Source organism: Chrysochloris asiatica, unplaced genomic scaffold (assembly GCF_000296735.1).
Source record: "Chrysochloris asiatica unplaced genomic scaffold, ChrAsi1.0 scaffold00077, whole genome shotgun sequence".
NCBI lineage: Eukaryota > Metazoa > Chordata > Mammalia > Afrosoricida > Chrysochloridae > Chrysochloris > Chrysochloris asiatica.
Genome location: NW_006408595.1, coordinates 4,440,153 through 4,463,451, shown reverse-complemented (window position 1 = coordinate 4,463,451; position 23,299 = coordinate 4,440,153). Strand labels below are relative to the sequence as shown.

Here is a 23,299-nt window from a genome sequence, read left to right as displayed (position 1 = left end):
TTTGTAAAAGACTCATTTTAATTATTTGTTTGACTAACAACAATCATATTTTATATTGCTGTTAATGTATGTTCTTTTGACAGGGAAACCCCCACCAACTATGTTACTAAATTATTTTTTAAACAATGTTAAAGTCACACTATACATAGAAAAGACCACCCATATGTCAGTTGTACTGCTGTGGCTTGTGTGTTGCTGACACTGGAAGTTACCAGCAGGTTCAATCATGGTGAACAGGTTTCAGCAGAACTTCCAGACTAAGTCAGACTAGTAAGAAGGAGAGGCAGACCATCTCAGAAAATGGTTAGCCACTGAAAGCCTTATGAATAGCTGCAGAATGTTGTCTGGTAATAGTGTTAGAAGATGAAGCACTCAGGTTGGAAACTGATTCCTCTAAGTAGAGTTAACCTTAAGGATGTGGATGGAGCAAATCTTTCATGACATTCATTTCCTGATGTAGCACAACTCAAATTGAGAAAGAACAATTGCACACATCCATTAATAATTGGAATATGAAATGTATAAAGTATGAATCTAAGAAAATTGGAAGTCATCAAAAATGAAATGGAATGTGTAATGAGCAACATCCTATGCAGTAGTGAGCTGAAATGGACTGCTTTTGGTCATTTTGAATAGAAAAAACATGTGATTTACCTTGCTGACAATGACAAATTGAAGTAGAATGGTATCATATTAATTGTCAAAAAGAGTATTTCAAGATCTATACTGAAATACAAGGAGCTCTAGTAGCATAGTGGTTATTAGATGGGCTACTAATCTCATGGTCAGCAGTTCAAAATTATCAGTGGTTCTGTGGAAGAAAGATGAGTCTTTCTGCTCCTGTAAAGATTTACAACCTCAGAAACCCCTATATAGGGTTGCTAGTTGTCAGAATTGACTCCCCGGCACATAACTACCACCACCACCACTATACTGAGATACAATGTTGTCTGTGATAGGATAATATTAATGTGTCCTAAAGGAAAACCAGAAGTCATGGTGTGGCACAATGGGTTAATGTGCCAGACTGCAACACCGTTTGAACTTCAAGGTTGGCGGTTCAAGCTCACCAGTCACTCCTTGGAAACCCTATACAGGGTCACTATGGGTTGGATCCAACTCGACAGCACTTAATAACAACAACAAATGTAGACCAATTCATACCATTATTATTCAGATTCACACAGGAACCACTAAATCTAATGATGGTGAAAGTAAAGAATTCTGCAAACTTCTTCATCTTGAAATTGATCAATCAAGATGCATTGATAATTGGAAAACAGAGGAAGGATCCATAATGGAAAAAATACAGTCTTAATTATAGAAATGCATATTATATGACTGAATTTCGCAAGACCAAAGATATAGTCATTGCAAACATCTTTTCCAACAACATAAAATGTAACTATATACCTGGACATGACCAGATGGAATACACAAGACAAAATGGACTACAGCTGTTGGAAGAAATGATGGAGAAGTTCAATATCATCAAAAACAAATCCAGGGGCCGAATGTGGTACATACCATCAATTCTCATATACAAGTTCAGGCTGAAGCTGAAGAAAATTAAAACAAGACCCCAGAGCAAAAATGTGACCTTTAAGATATTGCATCTGAATTAGAGACCATCTCAAGAAGAGATTCGATGTGTTACATACTTGTGACCTAAGACCAGGAGAGTTGTGGCATGACATCAGAAGCATCACACATAAAAAAGGGGAAAGTTCTTTAAAATACAGGAAAAAAAGAAAAAAAACAAAGTGGATGTTGAAAGAGATTCTGAAACTTGCTCTTGAACATAGAGAGACTAAAGTCACTGGAACGAATGAAGACGTTAAAGATCTGAACAGAAAATTTCAAAGGGCACCCCAAGAAGACAAAAGTAAAATATTATAATGAAATTTGCAAAGTCCTGAAGTTAGAAAGCAAAAAGCAAAAATCATAGTCAACCAGAAATTCCTCTACTTGGTATATATCCACAAGAAATATGAGCCATAACACCAGTAGATACATGCACACCAATGTTCATAGCAACACTATTCACAATAGCAAAAAGATGGAGACAGCTTAAGTGTCCTTCAATGGAGGAATGGAAAAACAAACTTTGGTATATACACACAATGGAGTATTATGCTATCTTTAAGAATAACAAGGAAGCTATTTTTGTTGTTGTTGTTGTTGTTAGGTGCCTTTGAGTCAGTGTACTGACTCACAGCGACACTATGCACAACAGAACAAAACACTGCCCGGTCCTGGGACAACCTCACGATTGTTGCCACACTCGAGCCCATTGTTGTTGCCACTTTGCCAATCCATCTCGCTGGGGGTCTTCCTCTTTTTTTCTGACCCTCCACCTTACCAAGCATGATATCCTTCTCCAGTGAAGGAAGCTGTAAGCCACCACATAACATGGATGAATCTTGAAGACATTATGCTGAGTAAGTTAGTCAGTCACAAAAAGACAAATACTGTATAAGACCATTATTGTAAAGGCTTAAGAAAAGATACCCATACTAAAAGGAAACAAATCCAAAAATTATTTGTTGGTTATGGGGGTAGAGGGGATGCTGGAGCACAGGATACGGAATAGACACATCATAGTTTGGGTGTTAGGGAGGGCAATACACAAGAAAGGGGAGGGGGATGAAAGAACAAGATAGATATGGGAACATGGAGGCAGGTTTGCATGGGCTAAATGGAACAGAGGTAAATAGTGATGTATGCTCAATCTCAGAACAACAAGGTTCTGTATTACAGGGATTGAGGCATAGATTGAATGGGTAAAAGAGGGGAAATAATGTTAAGATACTTGACTGTCTTATGAATATTGGTTTCCTTTTCCTACTACTGCAAACTAAACACTTGAGTAGGATAGAAAGGAATGTCAGGAAACATGATTACAGAAAGCTTGTAAGCCCATCTTCAGCCTATAACTGATTGGAATACCTAAAAGGGGCTCTATAATTTGCCCAGCAAAATAGCCTTCCTGTGAAGCCTTTGTAGTCTATAGGATCTAAGGTGGAATCCTGAACCCCATCCAGAACCCTCTGAGATAGAACATTCCTACTTGAAAGGACAAGCAGACCAGCCTAGAATAGCTAGAGGAACAGAAGATACTTCTTAAAAGAAAGACCAGTAAGAAAAACCCAAAACAAATGTGGTAGTCTAACTGGCTACTACAAGAACAAGCAAGTTGTTCACTGGGGAACCATCAAGGCAAGCAATCAAGTCTCTTCAAGACAAATCCCCCTCCAAGACTGAAACTCAAAGGGAACACATGAGCAGGCATGTAAGCTTGCTGGTGACCACAATGGTCTACTGGTAAGTGGAAGAGGGGGAAAGGCAGCAATGAAGATACGGGCCGAGTTCGACTTAGTTCCACAGACTCCCAACAAAATGGATATGAGAAAGAGAAGAGGAGGGGTTGGTTGGTCTGAAGTGTGGTGAGATGTGGGGACACCTGAGTCTGTGGATATAGCCACAGAGGCTAGATTTGAGAGAGAAGTACCCAGCTGATGTGAAGTGAGGGTATGCACAAGAACACACAAACTTGCATAGTACGCATTTGACTTAGCTTCGATGGCTCAATGATCAGAACTTGACCAGAAGCAGATAAAAAGGGGGAAAAATATCCCCCTTTTTTTGATAAAGGAAACAAGTGTAAATTGCTACAATTTGATGAACTTGACTTATACTTATGGATGTGTTGTTGTCAGGTGCCATCGAGTCGGAACCGACTCATAGCGACTCCATGCACAGCAGAACGAAACAATGTTCGATCCTGGGCCAACCTCACCACCGCTGCCACCCCCGAGTCCATCAATGATGCCACCTGGCCGATCCATCTCGTTGGAGGTCTTCCTCTTTTTCTCTGACCCTCCACCCTACCCAGCATGACATCCTTCTCCAACGATTGTTTCCTCCGGACTACATGTCCAAAGTAGGAGAGACAAAGCTTAGCCATCCTGGCCTCCAAGGAGCACTCTGGCTGCACTTCTTCCAAAACAGATCTATTGGTTCTTTTGGCAGTCCATGGCACTCTCAGTATTCTCCTCCAACACCACAACTCAAAGGCATCAATTCTTCTACGATCCTCTTTATTCACTGTCCAGCTTTCGCATCCATATGAGGCTATTGAAAACACAATGGCCTGGGTCAGGCGCACCCTAGTCCTCAAGCTGACATCTTATGGATGTAGTAGCTCAAAATATCAACTGAGTGAAGGAATCCTCACATACAAATTCAATCCTACCCACTCCATACACAGGGTTGATAGGGACGGGCAACTTAGTCATTGGCTACTTAAAGTGGGAGGGGCTATAAAGGCATGAAGTGACTGGCTTACAAGTTTTCAAGGAGTTTAGTTTCAGAGTGTGTGTGTGGGGTGTGGGTGGAAGGTAGAATCCCAACTGAATAGTTTTCATCTTATTTAGTCAAGTCTGGTGAAAGGAGATGGGGATAAGATTCTGATAATTCAATAGTGAGTTATGGTTATCATGATTAATTGCGACTGTCACAACTGTATAAGTGGAAGTTTTGTAACAAAAAGTGCGGAGTAGTTAATCTTACAGTCCAAGAACAGAGAACCTTAGGGCCATCAAAGGGAGAAGAGCACGAGCAGAATGTAGGACTCTATCCAGAGAAGCAGCGACATTAGAGATGGAGACAGAGATGAGGACATGGAGAGAGCAGCTGAGAACTCTATAGACTTACGGAAAGAGAAAGGCTGTGTGCTGGCTGCCAGAGGGCATACTTGCAGAATGTGTCCTTTGGTTGTTTAAATGGTTATATATTCCTGAGTAATTCTGTGTATGTTGCCCACCTCCCCCCCCCGACACACACACACACCAAACAACAACAACAACAACACAACAACAGAGGGAATAGGAGCAAAAACTGTTGAGAGATGATGCACAGAGGAGATTGTGGTCATTGCAATGAAACAATGAGTGTAAAACTGGTGTTCCCCCATGTAAACTAATCACTCAATTCACAATAAAAATTAAAAAAAAAAAAACAACCCATAGCCCACATTTCTTAGACTGAAATAACTGAAGAAAAAATTCAAGCCTCAACTTGAAATATTGTAGGATTGAATGGGCAAAAGATTGAATGACATTGAAAACATCAGAACTAGATGGAAGGACTACATACCAAAAAGAGTCGGTTGATGTTCAATCATTTCAAGAGATAACATGTGATCAAGAACTAATGGTATTGAAGGAAGAAGTCCAAGTGGCACTGAAGGAATTGGTGATAACAAGAAATTGAATGAATACAAATTCAAATTTTTAGCAAACTAATGCAGCACTGGAGGCACTCACTCATCTGGGCCAAGAAAACAACTACCTGGCTAACTGTTTGTGTCCTTTCCAAAGAGAGATGCCCAATGGCATGCAGAAATCATTAATCAATATCATTAAAATCACATGGAATTAAATTTTTGATTAAGATAAATGTAAAAAAAAAAGTTCCAGCAGTAAACTGAGAGAGCTGCCTGAAATTCAAGCCAGATTCAAAAGAGGATGTGAAATGAAAGATCTCATTGCTGATGCCTGATGGGTTTTGACTGAAAGCAAAGAATACCAGAAAGATGTTTACTTGTATTTTATTGACTATGCAAAGGCATTCAACTGTGTGGATCATAACAAACTATGGATAACATTATAAAGAATGGGGATTCCAGAATACTTAATTGTGCTCATGAGGAACCTGTACATAGACAAACAGGTATTCCTTTGGGCCGAACAATGGAATATTGAATGGCTGAAAATCATAAAAGATGTGTTCTAGGTTTGAATTCTTTCTCCATATGTATTCAATCTGTATGCAGAACAAATAATACAAGAAGCTAGACTATATGAAGAAGGACATGGCATCAGGGTTGGAATTATTGTTGTTAAGTGCTGTCAAGTCAGTCCCAACTCATAGTGACTCTGTATAAGGTTTCCAAGGAGTGGTCATTAATAACCTGCAATATGTAGGTGACAGAGCCTTGTTTCTGGGAAGTGAAGAATGCTTTAAATATTTATTAATGAAGCTCAAAGACTACAGCCTTCAGTATGGGTTGCAACTAAATGGAAAGAAAGCAAAAATCCTTACAACTGTACTAATAAATAACATTATGGTAAATGGAGAAAACATTGTAGTTGTCAGAGACTTCAATTTTCTTGGAGCCACAATCAATGCTCATGGAAGAAGTAGTTAAAAAATCAAAGCACATACTGGATTAGGCAAATCTGCTAACCAAGACCTCTTTAAAGTGTTCAAGAGCAAACAAGTCAGTTTGAGGACTAAGGTGCACCCAACTTGTTATGGTATTTTCAATTTGCCTTATATGCATGTGAAAGTTGGACAATGAATAAGAAAGACAGAGAAGAATTGATGCATTTGAATTATGGTGTTGGAGAAAAATTATGGTGTTGGAGTTCCATGGACTGCCAGAAGAACTAACAAATCTGTGTTGGAAGAAGTACAGCCAGAATGCTCCTTAAAATCAAGGATGAGAAAACTTTGTCTCTCATACTTTTGACGTACTATCAGGAGGGACTAGGCTCTGGAGAAGGACATCTTGCTTGGAAAAGTAGAGAGTCATCAAAAAAGAAGACGATCCCCAACAAAATGGACTGACACAGTGACAGCAACGGTGGGCTCAAACATAACAACAATGATGAGGATGGTACAGGACCTGGGCAGTGCTCTGTCCTGTTGTGCATAACATGGTTATGAGTTGGAATCGAATCAATGGCACACAACCACCACCACCACCATTACCAATGCCTCCTGAAAGCTTGACTGACCTGGAGGAGCTTCTTCTAATATGGCTCACTACAATCAGTGACAAATCAGTGCTGGTTGCTTGGGAGAAGCCTCACTACCTCCACAGTTTGATTGATTGTCTTTATGACATGGAAGCTGAACTCCCCAGACTGAGCAATCCAAAACAGTAAAACAAAGAAGAAGTAATGTCATGCGGTGAACACCTGGCAGCAGTCTGCAGCTGACTTGTTCTCCACAGTGCTCAGGACAGGGCTCAGCATACAGTATAATCTCTCAGTTGGAGTTTGTTGAGGAAATTCATCAATGAGGATACTATAGCAGCTGGTGAGTAAGGAGTACTTCAAAATAGAAGATAAAGGAGGAGAGGACATGAGAGAGAAAGTAACAGGAGAGAGAGAAAGGAAAAGAGGGACAGAGAAAGGGGGAGAGAAAAGGATACAGGAAGAGAGAAGAGTGAAAGGAGGGCGGGCACTCCATTTCAGAGGCTCCTTTTCTGGCTCTAGTTTCTGCATCACTGTATTTGGGCTACACTGAAGTTTCTGGAAAATGTCTGTTTAGCTGAGTTATTTTGGGAATGTTGTCTCTAGACTGTGAAGGACATATATTAGTGCCCATTTATACCTGCTCCCCAGAAGTTCTCACTTTGAAGAGAGAGCACATCCTCACTTTGGAGAGAGAGCATGGACCCCACTCATCAGAGCAGACAGGAGAAGTATCCAGACAAATGACAATGCTTGGGTCACGAGTCTTGGGTCTTCACTGTGGCCATGACATGCAGCAATGTCAAACGCATCTTTTACCTCATCTCAACCTCAACTCTCTGATCTCTCCTGCCTGTTTGTGTGTTTCTCTGTCTTTTGTGGGTGGATCATTTCTCATACAGTAGGGGCTGTTCACACAAATATCCAGCTGCCACCCCTTGCATTCAGGAAGTTCCACGAATTCATCTCAGCATATTTAGCTCTTATCTCCACTGCTCACCCACCTAACAAATATGATGTTGGTGTTGGTTCTGTGCCATCCAGTTGGTTCTGATTCATAGCGACCTTATATAGGGTTTCCAAAGCTGTAAATCTTTATGGAAGCAGAAAGCTTCATCTTTCTCCTGCAGAACACTCGTAGGTTAGAACTGCTGAACTTGCTGTTAGCAGTCCAACTCCTAACACACTAAGTTACCGAAGCCCCTTCTAACAAACATACCCTAGTATTTGTTCTTCAGTTCCTTCATTTACAGAATTACTTCCATGTCAAGTTCTCATCTTTTCTTGTCCAAATATTATCCATTTTTCAAGGCTTGGCTCAAGTACTTTCAAATTCATGAATTCTTTCTTTCTTTTTGATTCACAAATGGTAGTTTTTCTTTTGTTGTTGTTTTTTAACTGTTTATTGTGACTTAAGTGAAGGTTTACAAGACAAGGGCATCTGCTTCACTTTTAATAAGTCACACTCTCAGTTTCATTCCTATTACTACAATCCCTTCCCGGCAACAACAGCCATCTTAATTTCCTCCCTGTAGTTCTCCATTTACATCCTATATTTCACAAATGAACAAAGCAGAGCTGAACACCAATTCAAGGTGAGTACTACTTCTGGGAGAGGATAAGACAACATGTGTCACTTTTCTGGTATCCTTTCCTTGAGCCTCTGTGGACCCAATTAATGGATAAACACACTAATGTACAGTAACACTGTAATAAATAAAGGTTTCTGAAAATTACAAAAGGACAGTGTCTCACATCTGATTACTGGATCCATTTTCTACAGATTATTTTTGATTGGGGTAACTGCTATTGTCTTTCTTATTTCTCAATCATACCATGTCTTAAATGGAAAACCAGAAAGAGGTGTATTTTCTGGGTAAAAAGCTCCCTGAAATCAGGCCCAACACTTTACTGCAGTTTGGATGTGTTTCATTGTGTTTAACTTCAGTTTTACATTTAGGAGCACTCAGAGTTACCCAATACACTGCTTTCACTCTAAATTCAATTCTTAAAAACATGATGAAAGGCCTACAAGATATATTTTTTTCTCCTTGAAATTTTCATCAAGCTTTATACACATACCTACATTCACCCACTAACATTTACAATTGAATACACACAAGAACAGCAGCAGTTTTTACTTTGTATTTATTTACTTCAAGATGTTATTATTGTTAAGTGCCATCAAGTTGGTTCTGACTCATAGCGACTCTAATATAGGATTTCCAAGTTACAGCTGGTGGGTTTGAACTGCCAACCTTGTGGTGTACAGTCAAGTACTGATCCTATAATGAATGCCACATGCAGCTAAAAAGAAAGTCACATTATCAGAATTATGTCTAGAGAGTTCTACTTTTGTTTCAGCTTTCTGATACTTTATACACTACATTAATTTTATTATAAAAATATTTCATTAGTTATCCTCAGAGGAAATTGCTTTTCCTTCTACTCTATTCATTGTACCTTTCATAGCAAGAATTTCAGCATCTGTGGTTTAGATCACTGATATCTGAACATAAATTAGTGAAGTTTCTAATTTGGAAAGTTGTCACAGAATATCTAATATAGGACATGACTAATATGTTCTGAGAAATAGATGCATTTTGAAATTTTCTTAAGCTGTTCCCATTCTAAATGTCTATTTGACATCACTAATTGAAAATTTCTGTAGATTGTACTGTTGCATGAAGTGAATAACCGTCTCTTAGTTTCTCTTTCAAGAGTTTTGATCTAGGTGAACTGTTAAGTTAAGATTTTTGATGCATTTTAGGTTATTGTTAGCAAAGGAAATCTGCTGAAAATAATAAATCCTCTTCCCAGGGTAATGTACCTACATAATGGAATTTTACATAGCATTTCAGGAGGCCTCTTGAAGCCTGTTCATGATTTCTTAAACTTGATAAAAAATAGAACTTGGTGGGAAAATGGACTAAATAGTTATCCCCTTGTTCTTGAATGCATGCAAGAAACACATACCCTTAACATCATCATAATTATAAGGACCTATTCAATTTAATATCCACTTATATAAAAATATAAAGCATATTCTATTTCACAAGCTATGTAGAAATGTGTTTGACTATTTCAGCTGCAATTTTCTCTTGGTATAAATGACCAATAAAGCAGTTGTCATGGGATCAGCTCAAACTCATGGTGACTGCGTGTGTATCAGAGAACTGTGCTCTGCAGGTTTCTCAGTGGTTGAGTTTTTAGGAAGTAGGTTATCAGGTCTTTCTTCCAAGGCACTTGAACTTCTAAACTTGTAGTTAGCAATCGAGTGTGTTAACCATTTGCACTACCCAGGGGCTCCCATAAAAAAAAAAAAAGAATATATTTTATATTATTGTAAATAAATTTTAGAGACTTAGTAGGACTGCAGATGTTAACAGTGTTAAAAAAAATAGACCCTTTTCATCTACCTGCCTGTCTAGTTTTATGAAAGATCCCTGGTGGTACAGGGATTTTATTAACATCCTATTATAGGGCAAAAACTTAAAATGCTGTGTTATATTTCAACTGTGTGTACTTTCCAGATTGCATTGCTTTAAGGCATTTTTCTGGGAACTAAAAGGCTTTTAGAAAAATTGTAGCAAACAAACTAATGGCAAACAAAACCAAACTTTGTTTCCACAAAATATCTGCTATAAGTTTTTTTCTATTGGCTTCACTTTTACCAAAAATGCTCATTAAAATGATTATTAATTACCCAAGTATGTGTAGGTATATCATTAATATTCTTGCATTATGTCTGCAAAACTTCCTCTTCCCTCTAAATACTGGGAGTTTACTACAATGTAATGAATGTTCATGTTTCATAATAAAAGTATAACCCCTATAATAATACTACTCATTCTTTTAATTTGTAAACAATCTCAATTAAATCTATACACAGGTTATTTTTAGGAATGACTTAATAGTTAATGGTCTGAATAGAAAGAACAGTAAACTAGTTAGTTTCCCCAATAACTCTTAAAATCAAGGGAAGTCCCAGATATGCAAACACTCTAAATAGAAATACTAAACCTAAATGAAACTTATATTAACTTGGGAATTTATAACCATGGATTTTAATTAATTTTCAACAAGTGGCCTATGGATGGGTTGTTTCCATTTATTTGTGAAAGAAACCTCAAAGTATTCCAAATTATCACTGCTTTATATCAAATGTAGTAGCTACATGAATTTAAGTGAATTGCATTGAGCTGGTACTTGAAGGTGCATTAACAAAAATATATCACATAAATAATTTTATTTATTAATTTTTTGATTGGTGCTAAAAACTAACTTCAAAATGTGCTAGTAATTAATAGTCAATAAACATTCTGAATAAATATAAATTGGCGTAACAATGATAGCAACAAAGAGAAAAAGAGAGAGTTGTAGAACTATGCAAAGCTCCTCATCAATTAACCAAATTAAAAATGAATATATGAATGAATACTTTAGGAAAGTAGATAACTCATATATGTATAGGTTGCTATAAAACACAGTAGAAAAAATAGTAAGTTTTAGGGGAGAGGAGCTCATATTTGGCACACAAGGAAAAATTAATGAATTTGGTAATATGTGAGTTAAGTCCTGAAAATGGATAAGATTTGGACAAGAAAAGATGAGAACCAGGCATGGGAGTAATTCTGTAACTGAAGGACCTGAAGTATAAATGCTAGGGTATATTTGTTAAAGGGAGCACTGGTTGCTGCTACCAGTGTATACTGGATTAGGAGTTGGGCTGCTAACAGCAAGGTCAGCAGTTCTAATCTACCAGCTGCTCTGCAGGAGAAAGATGAGGCTTTCTGCTCCCACAAAGATTTACAGCGTCAGAAACCCTATACAAGAATGCTATGAATCGGAACCACTCAACAGCACACAACCAACACCATTGCATTTGTTAGATGGGTAAGCAGTGGAGAATGAGTAGAATTGTGGGAGATAAAAGCTAAATATGCTGAGATGAATGCGTGGAACATCTTGAATGCAAAGCTAAAGGGACTGGACTTCATTCTGTGAGAAGTGAGTATAGAGTCCATTCATGATTTTAAACAAGGCATAGTAAGTTACCAGCCATGCTCACAGAAAAAGCAGAGGTGGGCATTAAAGGGGTGAAACTTTCAATAAGCATGTATTCTAGTGTATTCTCAATTATATTCAATTAAATTTAAAAAAAAACAAAAAAACAAAAAAAAAAACACTAGTCTGAAAAGCATTAACAAATAGAAACATGATATATTTACAAATTAAAACTTCATGTTAAGATGGTAGTGAAAAATATATAATATTTGAAGTTATGCTAAAGAGCATCAGACTGAAAAACTGAAAACAGAAAAAAGCACTACACTCAACACACTGAAAGTATTAGCTTGAAATGAGAGCTTCTGGTAAGTACTAAGTATAAAAGTATAAACATTTAGTAGGAGGTATGTGGTAAAAGTTTCTAGAAGATATGTAGTTAGTTAAACAAACAAAATCAGTGTTGTTTACCACTTGTCTGGCATAAATCATCATTAGGCATGGGTGAGAAGCTGTTTTCAAGGATCAAGATTCTAAATATATAAGAATTTGAGCCAAAGTCACCAGAAGATTATACATATTTATGCAAGGCGAATACCTTTGGTTTTGTGATTTTACAATGCTGAAATTCTTACCTCTTACCACAAGGTCAGCTGAAGCTGAAGAATTGTCCACAATTGTCTGAGCAGTGCAAGTGTATCTTCCAGCATGTTTCAGCTGAGCATTTCGGATGAGCAGCTCCCCATTGGAATCTAACTGTTGGCAAAAAACAACAATCATTGAAATCCGTAAGCTTTTTTCACCAATTACTCGGCATTTAGGATACAAGAAGTACATTTTCTCCGATCAAAATAAAAACCATATTAGGTATGTTATCTGGATGACATTTCTCAAGTTACTTGATAATTCATCTGAAAAATATAGTGACTAAATAAATTGTTAAGTTCCTTTTGTAGCTATAGATACCTTAGCATCCTATTATTTCTATTATTAGATGGCAATGGGAGTCCTGGTGTGGCACTATGGGTTAATGCCCTGGACTGCAAGGTCAGTTTGAAATGAAAAGTTGATGGTTCAAGCTCACTAGCCACTCCTTGGAAACCCTATACAGGGCCACTATGGGTCGGAACAGATGTGATGACACTTAACAATAATAACAACATATTAGCAATGAGGTCCTAGTGTGGCACTGTAGGACAAGTACTGGATTACTAACCATAAGATTGGTTATTCAAACCCACCAGCTGTTCCTACACCTTATACGGTGTTTCTATGAGTTGGAACCAACCCAACGGTCACTTAACATATTAACAATCCTGGAAGCTATGCCACCGATATTTTAAATACCAGCAGGGTCACATATGGTGGACAGCTTTCAGTGGAGTTTCAAGACTAAGACAGATTGGGAAGAAGGAGAGGTAGGCCACTTCTGAAGGGTTAGCCACTGAAAATCTTATAAATAGCAGTAGAAAATTGTTAGATATAGTGTCAGAAAAATGAGCTCCTCAGGTCGGCACTCAAAATACAACTGGGGAAGAGCTGCCTCCTCAAAGTAGAGTTGTCCTTGCTGACATGGATGGAGTTTAGCTTTCGGGACTTTCATTTTATGATGGAGCACAATTCAAAATGAGAAGAAATAGCTGCAAACATCCATTAATAATTGAAACACGGAATATATGAAGCATGGACCTAAGAATGTTGGAAATAATTAAAAATGAAAGGGAACACATGCATATAAATATCCTAGGCATTAGTGAGCTGAAATAGACTGATATTGCCCATTTTGAATCAGACAATCATATGGTTTACTATGCTAGGAACAAGTTAAAGAAAAATGGTGTCATGTTCCTCATTAAAAAGAACATTTAAAGATCTATCTTAAGTATAATGCTGTCTGTGATAGGAAATTATCTAGAGCCTATATGAAAGGCCAGCTAATGCCACTATTATTCAAATTTATGCACCAACCACTAAACCCAGTGATGACACTCAAATTCATGAAGCATTCCATAAATTTCAGGAGTCCTGGTGCGGTGCTGTAGGATAAGCATTTGACCATAAGGTTGGTTTGAACCACAAGGTCAGCTGTTCAGACTCACTAGCCATTTCCCGGAAACTTTATACAGGGTCACTATGAATCAGAACTGATTCGATGGCACTTAACAACAACAACCAACTTCTTCAGTCTGAAATTGATCAAACATGCAATCAAGATGCACTGATAATTACTGATTATTCAAATGAGTAAGTTGGAAACAAAGAGGAAGGATCAGTAGTTGGAAACTATTGATTCGGTTATCGAAACAATGCTAAATATCACATGACAGAATTTTGCTAGACTTTTTCATTGCAAATACCTCTTTACAACAACATAAAAGGTGCTCCTCAGCAGATGGAATAAACAGGAATCAAACTGACTATATCTGTAGGAAGAAATGATGGAGTAGCTCAATATCATCAGCCCAAACCAGGCCAGGGACAGACTGTGAAACAAATGTTAATTGCTCACATGCAAGTTCAGTTTGATGCTGAAGAAAATTAAAGCAAGTCCATGAGAGCCAAAATATAACACTGTATATATTCCACCTGAGTTTAGAAACCACCTCAAGAACAGATTTGGTGCATTAGACACTAATGACTGAAGATCACAAGATTTGTGGGGTGATATTAAAAACATCATACTTGAAGAAAGCAAAAGGTCATAAAACAAAAAAACAAACAAAACAGGATAGAAAGAAAAGACCAAAATGGACGTTAGAAGAGACTATGAAACTTGCTCTTGAGCATAGAAAACCTAAAGTGACTGGAAGAAATGAGAAAGTAAAAGAATACAACAGAAAATTTCAATGGGCATCTTGAAAAGACAAAGTCAAGTATTATAATGAAATGTACAAAGACCTGGAGTCAGAAAGCCAAAAGGGAAGAGCAGACACACTCAGTGTTTCTCAATCTGAAAGAACTGATGAAAAAATTCAAGCCTTAGCTTGCAATACTGGAAGTTTCTATTATCTAAATATTGAACAATGCAGGAAGAAACAAAAGAAGATGAAAGGAATATGCAGAGTCATTATACCAAAAATAATTGTTTGATATTTAACCATTCCAAGAGGTAGCTTAAGATAGGAATGCTACTTAAGGAAGACGTCACAGCTGTACCAAAGGCAATAGTAAAAAAAACAAAAAAACAAGCAAGTCTCCAGAAATTGACAGAATACAAATTGAAATATTTCAACAAATTGATGCAGCACTGCAGGTGCTCAATAGTCTATACGGAGAAATTTGGAAGACCAACTGATTGGCAGACATCCACATTTGTGACCATTTCAAAGCAAGGTAACAAAAGAATGTCATCTTTTAACAAACATCAACTTGTTAAAATATTTCAATTTGTATTCTGTCAATTGCTGGAAACTTGTCTTTTTTCTATTTTTACTAATGCCTTTCATGCAGCTGGGACTTCTTTCTTAAGTAGCATTGATTTCTATCTTAAGCTACCTCTTGGAATGGTTAAATATCAAACAACTATTTTTGGTATAGTAACTCTGCGTATTTCTTTCATCTTCTTTCAATTCTTCCTACATTGTTCAATATTTTGACCACAGACTCTTTCAGCATTGCAAGCTAAGCCTTGTTAGGTAGTCAACTAACGGTATCATTAATACGACATTCAAGTAAAATTCTGCTGATTATAATTCAAAAATGGTTGCAGCAGGGAGCTTCCAGAAATTCAATACAGATTCTGAAGAAGATTTGAAGCTAGGGATATCATTGCTGACATCCAAAAGTTCTTGACTAAAAGCAGAGGGTACCAAAGAAATGTTTACTTGTGCATTATTGACTATTCAAAGGCATTCAACCATCTGGATTATAATAAATTGTTGATAATGTTATGAAGAATGGGTATTGCAGAATCCTTCATTCTCATGAGGAATATGTACATAGAAAAAGAGGCAGTCATTTGAACAGAAAAAGGGGACACTGAATGGTTTGAAATCAGGAAAGGTGTATGCCAAGGTTGTATTCTTTTACCATATTTATTCAATCTGTATTGTGAGCAAATAATCTGAGAAAATGGATTATATAAAGAAGAATGTGGCATCAAAATTGGAGGAAGACTCATCAACAACCTACAATATGCAGATGACACAACCTTGCTTGCTGTAAGTGAAAAGGACTTAAAACACTGACGAATATCAGAGACTACCTCCTTTAGTATGGATTGTATCTCAATGTAAAGAAACTAAAAATCCTCACAACTGGACCACTAAATAATGTCTTGATAAAAGAAGAAAAGATTGAAATTGGCAAAGACTTCATTTGCTTGAATCTACAATCAACACTCCTGGGACCAGTAGTTAAGAAATCAAAGGACACATCACATTTGGCAAATCTGCTGCAAATAATCTCTTTAAAGTGTTAATAGTAAAGTTATCAGTTTGAAGACCCAAGCTATGATATTTTCAGTAGCCTCATATATACATGAAAGTTAAACAATATGAATAAGAAAAACTGAAGTGAAATTAATGCATTTGAATTAATCGTTTTAGGCAAAAAAAATTTGAAAGTTCCATGGACTTCCAGAATAACAAACAAATCAGTCTTGCAAAAAGTACAGTCAGAAAGATCCTTAGAAAAAAAGGCTGGTGAGATTTCATTTTTCATTCTTTGGACATGTTGTCAGAAGGGCAAGTGGAGTGTCCATTAACAACAGGAAGACACCCAATTCGATAGATTGATAAAGTAGTGGTAAAAACAAGCTCAAACAAAATTGTGAGGATTATGCAGGACTGGGTAGTGTTTCATTCAGCTATACATAGGGTTGCTGTCAATCAGAACTGACTCCATGCCACCTAACAACAACAGCAACTGGTCTAGACAGGTGCCTTTGTTATATTTTATCATGTTTTTATTGTTTAGTACCATCAAGTTGGTTCTGACTTATAGCGACCCTGTAAAGCAGCTAGTGGGTTTGAACCACAGGCCTTGCAATTCAAACTCACAAGCTGTTCCTTGGAAACCCTATACAGGGTCGCTATGACACTAAATAACAACATTGTGTTTAATAGAACTGCACTCTATTAATATTCATTAACAGAAATAAAGCACCATCTTTTCAAATTATGACTGAAATGTGATTATATAGGAAAGAAACAATAGCATTTTCATCTAAATAAAAAAGCACTTAATTTTCTTAGATTCTTTATTTATGGGAACTCAGTATGTTACATAATATGTCCAATTGAAAGCTAATGCTGATGCTAAATTTCATGAAATCTAATGAGTCATCATGCTATTATATTGGAATTTAAAAAATAAGTAAAACACCTCATAAATTTTAAACTGAAAGTATTTTAGTCCAATCTTGCAATAAAATATGGCCAGAAAAATAATATAAAAATTAATAAGCTATGATATCAAATGGCCCTTGTTTTAATATTAATATAGCTAATTATTTTTTTCCTTAATGAAATTGCCAGGAATGACAAACTGAAGAAGAATATTGTTGTATTCATTATCAAAAAAAACATTTAAATATCTATATTGATGAACAATACTCTGTGTGATAGGATAACGTTCATACACCTACAAGAAAACCAGCTAATGCAACAATTATTCAAATTTACACACAAACCACCAAAAGCAATGATGAAGATATTGGGGAATTCTATCAAATTCTTCAGTCTGAAATTGATCAAACATGCAATAAAAATGCATTTATAATTATTGTTGATTGGAATGTGAAACTTGGAAGTAAAGAGGAAGGATCAGTAGTTGGAAAATATGTCCTTCTTGATAGAAGCAGTACTGGAAATCACATGATAGAATTTCACAAAACCAATGACCTGCTGATTACAAACACCTTTTATCAGCAACATACATGTAGGTCTCATCAGATGGAGCACACAGAATCAAATAAACTACATATGTAGAAAGATACAATGGAGAAGCTCAATTTAATCAGCCAAAATAAGGCATGTGTAGACTATGGAACAGACCATCAATTACTCATTTGCAAGTTCAGATTGAAGCTGATTAAAATTAAATCAAGTCCAGGAGAGCTTAAAATGGACCTTGCATATTTCCTAACTGAATGTAGAGATTATGTCAAGAACAGTTTTTATGCATTGAACACTAAAGACTGAAGACCAGAGACGTTTTAGGATGACATCAAGAAGGCAAACAAAGGTCATTAAAAAGACAAGAAAGAAAGAAAAGACAAAAATGGATGTCAGAAGAGACTTTAACACTTGCTCTTGAATGTAGAGAAGCAAAAGTAAATGGAAGAAATGATGAAGTAAAAAAGCTGGACAAAAAAAAGTCAAAGAGTAGCTGGAGAAAAAAAAGAGTAAAATATAATGAAATTTGCAAATACCTGAAGTTAGAACACCAAAAGGTAAGAATATGTGCTGCATTTCTCAAGCTAAAAGAACTGAAGAAATAATTCAAACTTCTCCTTGTAATACTGAAGGAATCTCTGAGCAAAATATTGAATGATAAAGAAAGCATCAAAAAAAGATGTAAGGAATACACAATACCAAAAAAAAAAAAAAAAGTCTATGTTCAATCATTTCAAGAGGTAGCATATGATCAAGAACCGATGGTACTGAAGGAAGAATTCCAAACAGCATGGAAGGCATTGGTAAAAAACAAGACTCCAGGAACTGACAGAATACAATAGAAATCCATCAACAAACCAGTGCAGTACTGGAAGCCCTCACTCATCTATTATGCCAGGAAATCTGGAAGACAGCCACCAGACTAACTGATTGAAAGAAATCCATATTTGTGCACATTCCAAAGAGAGGTGATCTAATGGACTGCAGCAGTGATTGAACAATAGCATTAATATCACATGCAAGCGAAGTTTTGCTGAAGTTAATTAAAAAATGGTTGCCACAGTGCATCAACATGGAATTGACAGAAATTCAACCCAGATTCAGAAGAGGACATGGGACGAGGGATATCATTTCTGATGTCTGATGGATCTTGGCTGAAAGCATAGAATATCAGAAAAATGTTTACTTGTGCTTTATTGACTATGCAAAGGCTTTTCTACTATGTGGACCATAACAAACTATGGATAACATTGCAGAGAATGTGTACTCCATAATATTTCATTCTACTCATCAGGGAACTGAACATAGACCAAGAGGCAGCTGTTAGATCAGAACAAGGGATACTGAATGCTTTAAAACCAGGAAAGATGTATCACAGGGTTGTATCATTTTACCATACTTTTTCAATATGCATTTTGAGCAAATAATCTGAGGAACTGTAATATATGAAGAAAAATGTGGCATTAACAGTTTGCGATATGCAGATAATACAACCTTGCTTGCTGGAAGAGAAGGGGACTTGAAATACTTACTGATGATCAAAAACTACAGCCTTCGGTATGGATTGTATTTCAATGTAAAGAAAACAAAAATCCTCACAACTGAACCAATGGATAACTTTATGATGAAAGGAGAAAAGATTGAAGTTGTTAAATATTTCACTTTGCTTGGATCCACAATCAATATTTATGAAAGCAGTAGTCAAGAAATCAAACGATGCGATGCATTAGGTAAACTGGCTACAAAAGATCTCTTTAAAGGGTTTAAGAGTGAAGATATCAATTTGAGAACTAAGGTATCCTTGATCTAAACCATGCATTTTCCATTGCTTCATATGCATGAGAAAGTTGGGCAACACATAAGGAAAATTGAAGAAGAATCCACGCATTTGAATTATGGTGTTGGAGAAGACTATTAAAAATACCATGGACTGCCAGAAGAACACGCATATCTGCACTGGACAAAGTACAAACAGAATGCTCCTTAGAAGCATGGATGGTAAGACTTCATCTCTCATACTTTGGACATGTTATCAGGGGGACCAGTCTCTGGAGAAAGACATCATGCTTGGTACAGTGCAGGCTTCGTGAAAAAGAAGAAGGTCCCAAAGTAGGTGGATTGACACAGTGGCATCAGCTCAATTGTAGCAATGATTGTGTGGATCGTGTAGGAGTGGGCAGCAGTTCGTTCTGTTGTGCATAGGGTCACTCTGAATCGGAACAAACTTGATGGCACCAAACAACAGCAACTACAATAGGAAGCATCAAAAGAAGATGGACAAGAGTCACTGAACCAAAAATACTTTGTCGACATTCAACCATTTCAGGTGGTAGCATATAGTCAAGAACCGATAGTACTGAAGGGAGAAATCCAAGCCACACTGTAATCATTAGAGAAAAAACAGGTTCTATGAATTAACAAATACCAACTAATACATTTCAATGAACTGCCACAGCACTGGAAGTACTCGGTAGTCTATGCCAAGAAATTTGGAAGATAAACCAAAGAATTGATGCATTTGAATTATGGTGTTGGTGAAGAATACTAAAAATAATATAAACTGCAAGAAGAACAAACAAATCTGTCTTGGAAGAAGTACAGTTAGGATGCTCCTTTGAAGCAAGGTCTTCATTTCATATACTTGGGTATGTTATCAAGGTGAACCAATCCCTGGCAAAAGACATCATACTTGGTTAAGTGGAGGGAGGGTCAGTGAAAATGAGGGAGACCCTCAATGAGATAATCGACACAGTGGCTACAACAATGAGATCAAACATAACAATCATGAGGCTAGCACCAGACTGGACATTGTTTATTTTTTTGTGCATATGCCAGAGACAGCAGGATAGCACCTAACAGCAACAACAGAAACTCAAAATGCTAAATCGATTTTAAAAGCTAGCTCTGTTTTCAAAGGTAGGCTTCAGGTATATAACGATTAGTTTTCATTAAAAAAAGCGATAATGCGTAACTTTAAGGTTCATTCACATTTGCTCTCTATTGGACAATGGTGTGGCAAGGAAAACTTCTCAGAAAGAAAGCAAAGGAAAAATACACTTTATATCATGTTGATATAGTTGTATACGTACAAAAGCTTCCCTGACGTTTTTATAAAGGGTGCTAGCACTTTCCATACCCCAAGAGAAGTTGAGGTTCTCAGTGGTTGACAGAATGCTTACAAAGCAAGTAAAGATCATGGGCCTCAGCATATTCTAGCCACAAATTAGATATGAATGCTCTCTATATTTTCACTAAAACCCACAGCTTGGCTGCATTACAAAATGCCTCCCTCCCTTCTTATGAAGAGAGCTGATTCATATACTGGAAATTGTGATAGCAAAGCTCAGGGATGTTCCAAAGTGTGTATGTGGTTTACCGCTCAGAAATTTCCCAAGTTTAAATCAAAAGACTTCCAGAATATAAATACCCATTCCTTCCTTTTCCCTCCCCCATAACTAACTCTGGAAAATCATTCATATAGTATAAATGAATTACTCAATTTTATGAACAAGTCAAATTTGTCATAATGGAAAAACCAAAATGCTGCACAGTACATACAAAGTCTAGGTAAGGCATAAATCTAATAATGGCTGTATACTAACAAAAAGGTCTCTTTTGTTCCATTTTAGAACAGAGCAAAGGGACAGATGGAGTCCTGGTGCGGTGCTGTAGGGTAAGAACTCAACAGCAAGGTAGGTGGTTCATACTCATCAGCTGTTCCTTGGAAACTGTACACAGGGTCACTATGAGTTGAAACCAACCTTGAAGATACTTAACAACAACAACAAAGAAACAAATAAGCGAGGATGAGGAAAGCAAGTACTTTTAGAGATATTCTAGATCATATAGGCAAAAATAAATATTAATATATAGTATAAGTTACATATAGTATAGCCAAGAAAAAAAGAAATATTAAAAAAAAATTGGCTTGTTTAAGCAGAGAATGAATAAGTGTAGCAAATGTAATATATGCAACTACAAACAATACTACCATCAGCAACAACAGTGCTAATAGTAAATACTTAGTAAGGACTTCCAAGGTGCCAGGGACTTTAATAAATGTTTTACATTGAAAACTCATTTACTCTTAGTAACAATCCCATGATGTTGTTGTTAAGTGCCGTCAAGTTGATTCTGACCCACACTGACTCTGTATAAGGTTTCCAAGGAGCAGCTGGTGAGCTTGAACCACTGACCTTACAGTTCAAATGACTTTGTTGTCTGACGCATTAGCCCACAGTGCCACACCAGAACAATCTCATAAGATAGCTAATATTTAAGCCTATTTTAAAGATGAGGTTAAAAACACTACCATAGGTATACTATACTATACTACTATTACAACTGCTATTGCTACTCATAGACAACTATCACTGCAAAGGAGTTCTGGTAGCAAAATAGTTATATAGTTACAAGTCGGGCTGTTAACCGCTAGGCCAGCAGTTCAAAACTACCAGCTGTTGCGTGGGAGAAAGATGAGGCTTTCTGATCCCGTAAAGATTTACACCCTCGGAAGTGTTAAGTTGTTGTTAAGTGACGTGGAGTTAGTTCCAACTCATAGCGACCCTTTACAGGGTTTCCGAGTCTGTAAATCTTTATGGGAGCAGAAAGCCTCATCTTTGTACCATGGAGCAGTTGACAGACTATTTATTTCAAAGGAACCTTTGAAAAATCTATTACAGAAATCATAATACCATAAATCTTTGACTTGCACCTCAAAATATAAGGCCATTTTGCTCTTACATAATCACCAAACTATTTTCATATGTAACATAAGTAAAACAAATACCCCGATATTTTCCAGTATCTAAATGGTGTCATCTTAATGAACATATCAGTATTAAAATTGCCTGAATTAAAAAATAGTAGTAACAGAGATGTGACTTAAAAGGAAGAAAAAAAAATCTTTTGAAAATGAAGTAATAATCCTGTATTGGAAATAAAAGAAAATTAAATAAGCTAGAGAAGTGCTCATGGCTAAGAAGTCACCAAGTAGTTATAGACTAAGTGGGAATGTTGAACACCTAATTATGGCTAAATATGGTAGCACATAATTAAGAGCCAACAATCCTGAAGGAAGAAGTCCAAGGTGTATTGAAGTTATTAGCAAAGAACAAAGCACCAGGAATTGATGGAATACAAATTGAAGTCTTTCCACAATTGATGCGGTACTGGAGGCACTCACCCATCAATGCCAAGAAATTTGAAAAACAGCTACCTGGGCAACTGACTGGGAGAAGTCCAAATTTGTGCCTATTCCAAAGAGAGGTGACCCAACGGAATGCAGAAATCATTGGACAATATCATTAATACTGCAGGCAAGTAAAATTTTGCTAAAGATAATACAAAAACAGCTGCAACCATACATTGAGAGAGAATTTCCAGAGGTTCAAGCCAGATTCAAAAGAGGATGTAGAAGGATTGATATCATTACTGACGTCAGATGGATCTTGTCTAAAAGTAAAGTATACCCGAAAGATGCTTACTTGTGCTTTATTGACTATGCAAAGGCATGTCACTGTGTACATGTTGAGAAGCTATGGAAAACATTGCAAAGTATGAGTATTCTAGAACACTTAATTATGCTCATGAGAAACCTATACATAGACCAAGAGGTAGTTGTTTGAACAGAACAAGGGCACACCAAATGGTTTAAAATTAGGAAAGGTGTGCGCCAGGGTTATATTCTTT

At 36.8% G+C, this 23,299-nt stretch overlaps 1 protein-coding gene across 2 annotated transcripts in view; it reads right to left on the bottom strand.

The window, feature by feature from the left end:
- The window catches only part of CNTN1 (contactin 1), a 322,132-nt gene that overhangs the window by 128,634 nt on the left and 170,199 nt on the right, over window positions 1-23,299 (bottom strand). For both annotated transcript variants that reach the window (XM_006865302.1, XM_006865303.1), the window contains exon 19: window positions 12,407-12,527. In XM_006865302.1, coding sequence (XP_006865364.1) covers window positions 12,407-12,527 — 121 coding nt within the window. The remainder of the gene's footprint in view (window positions 1-12,406; window positions 12,528-23,299) is intronic.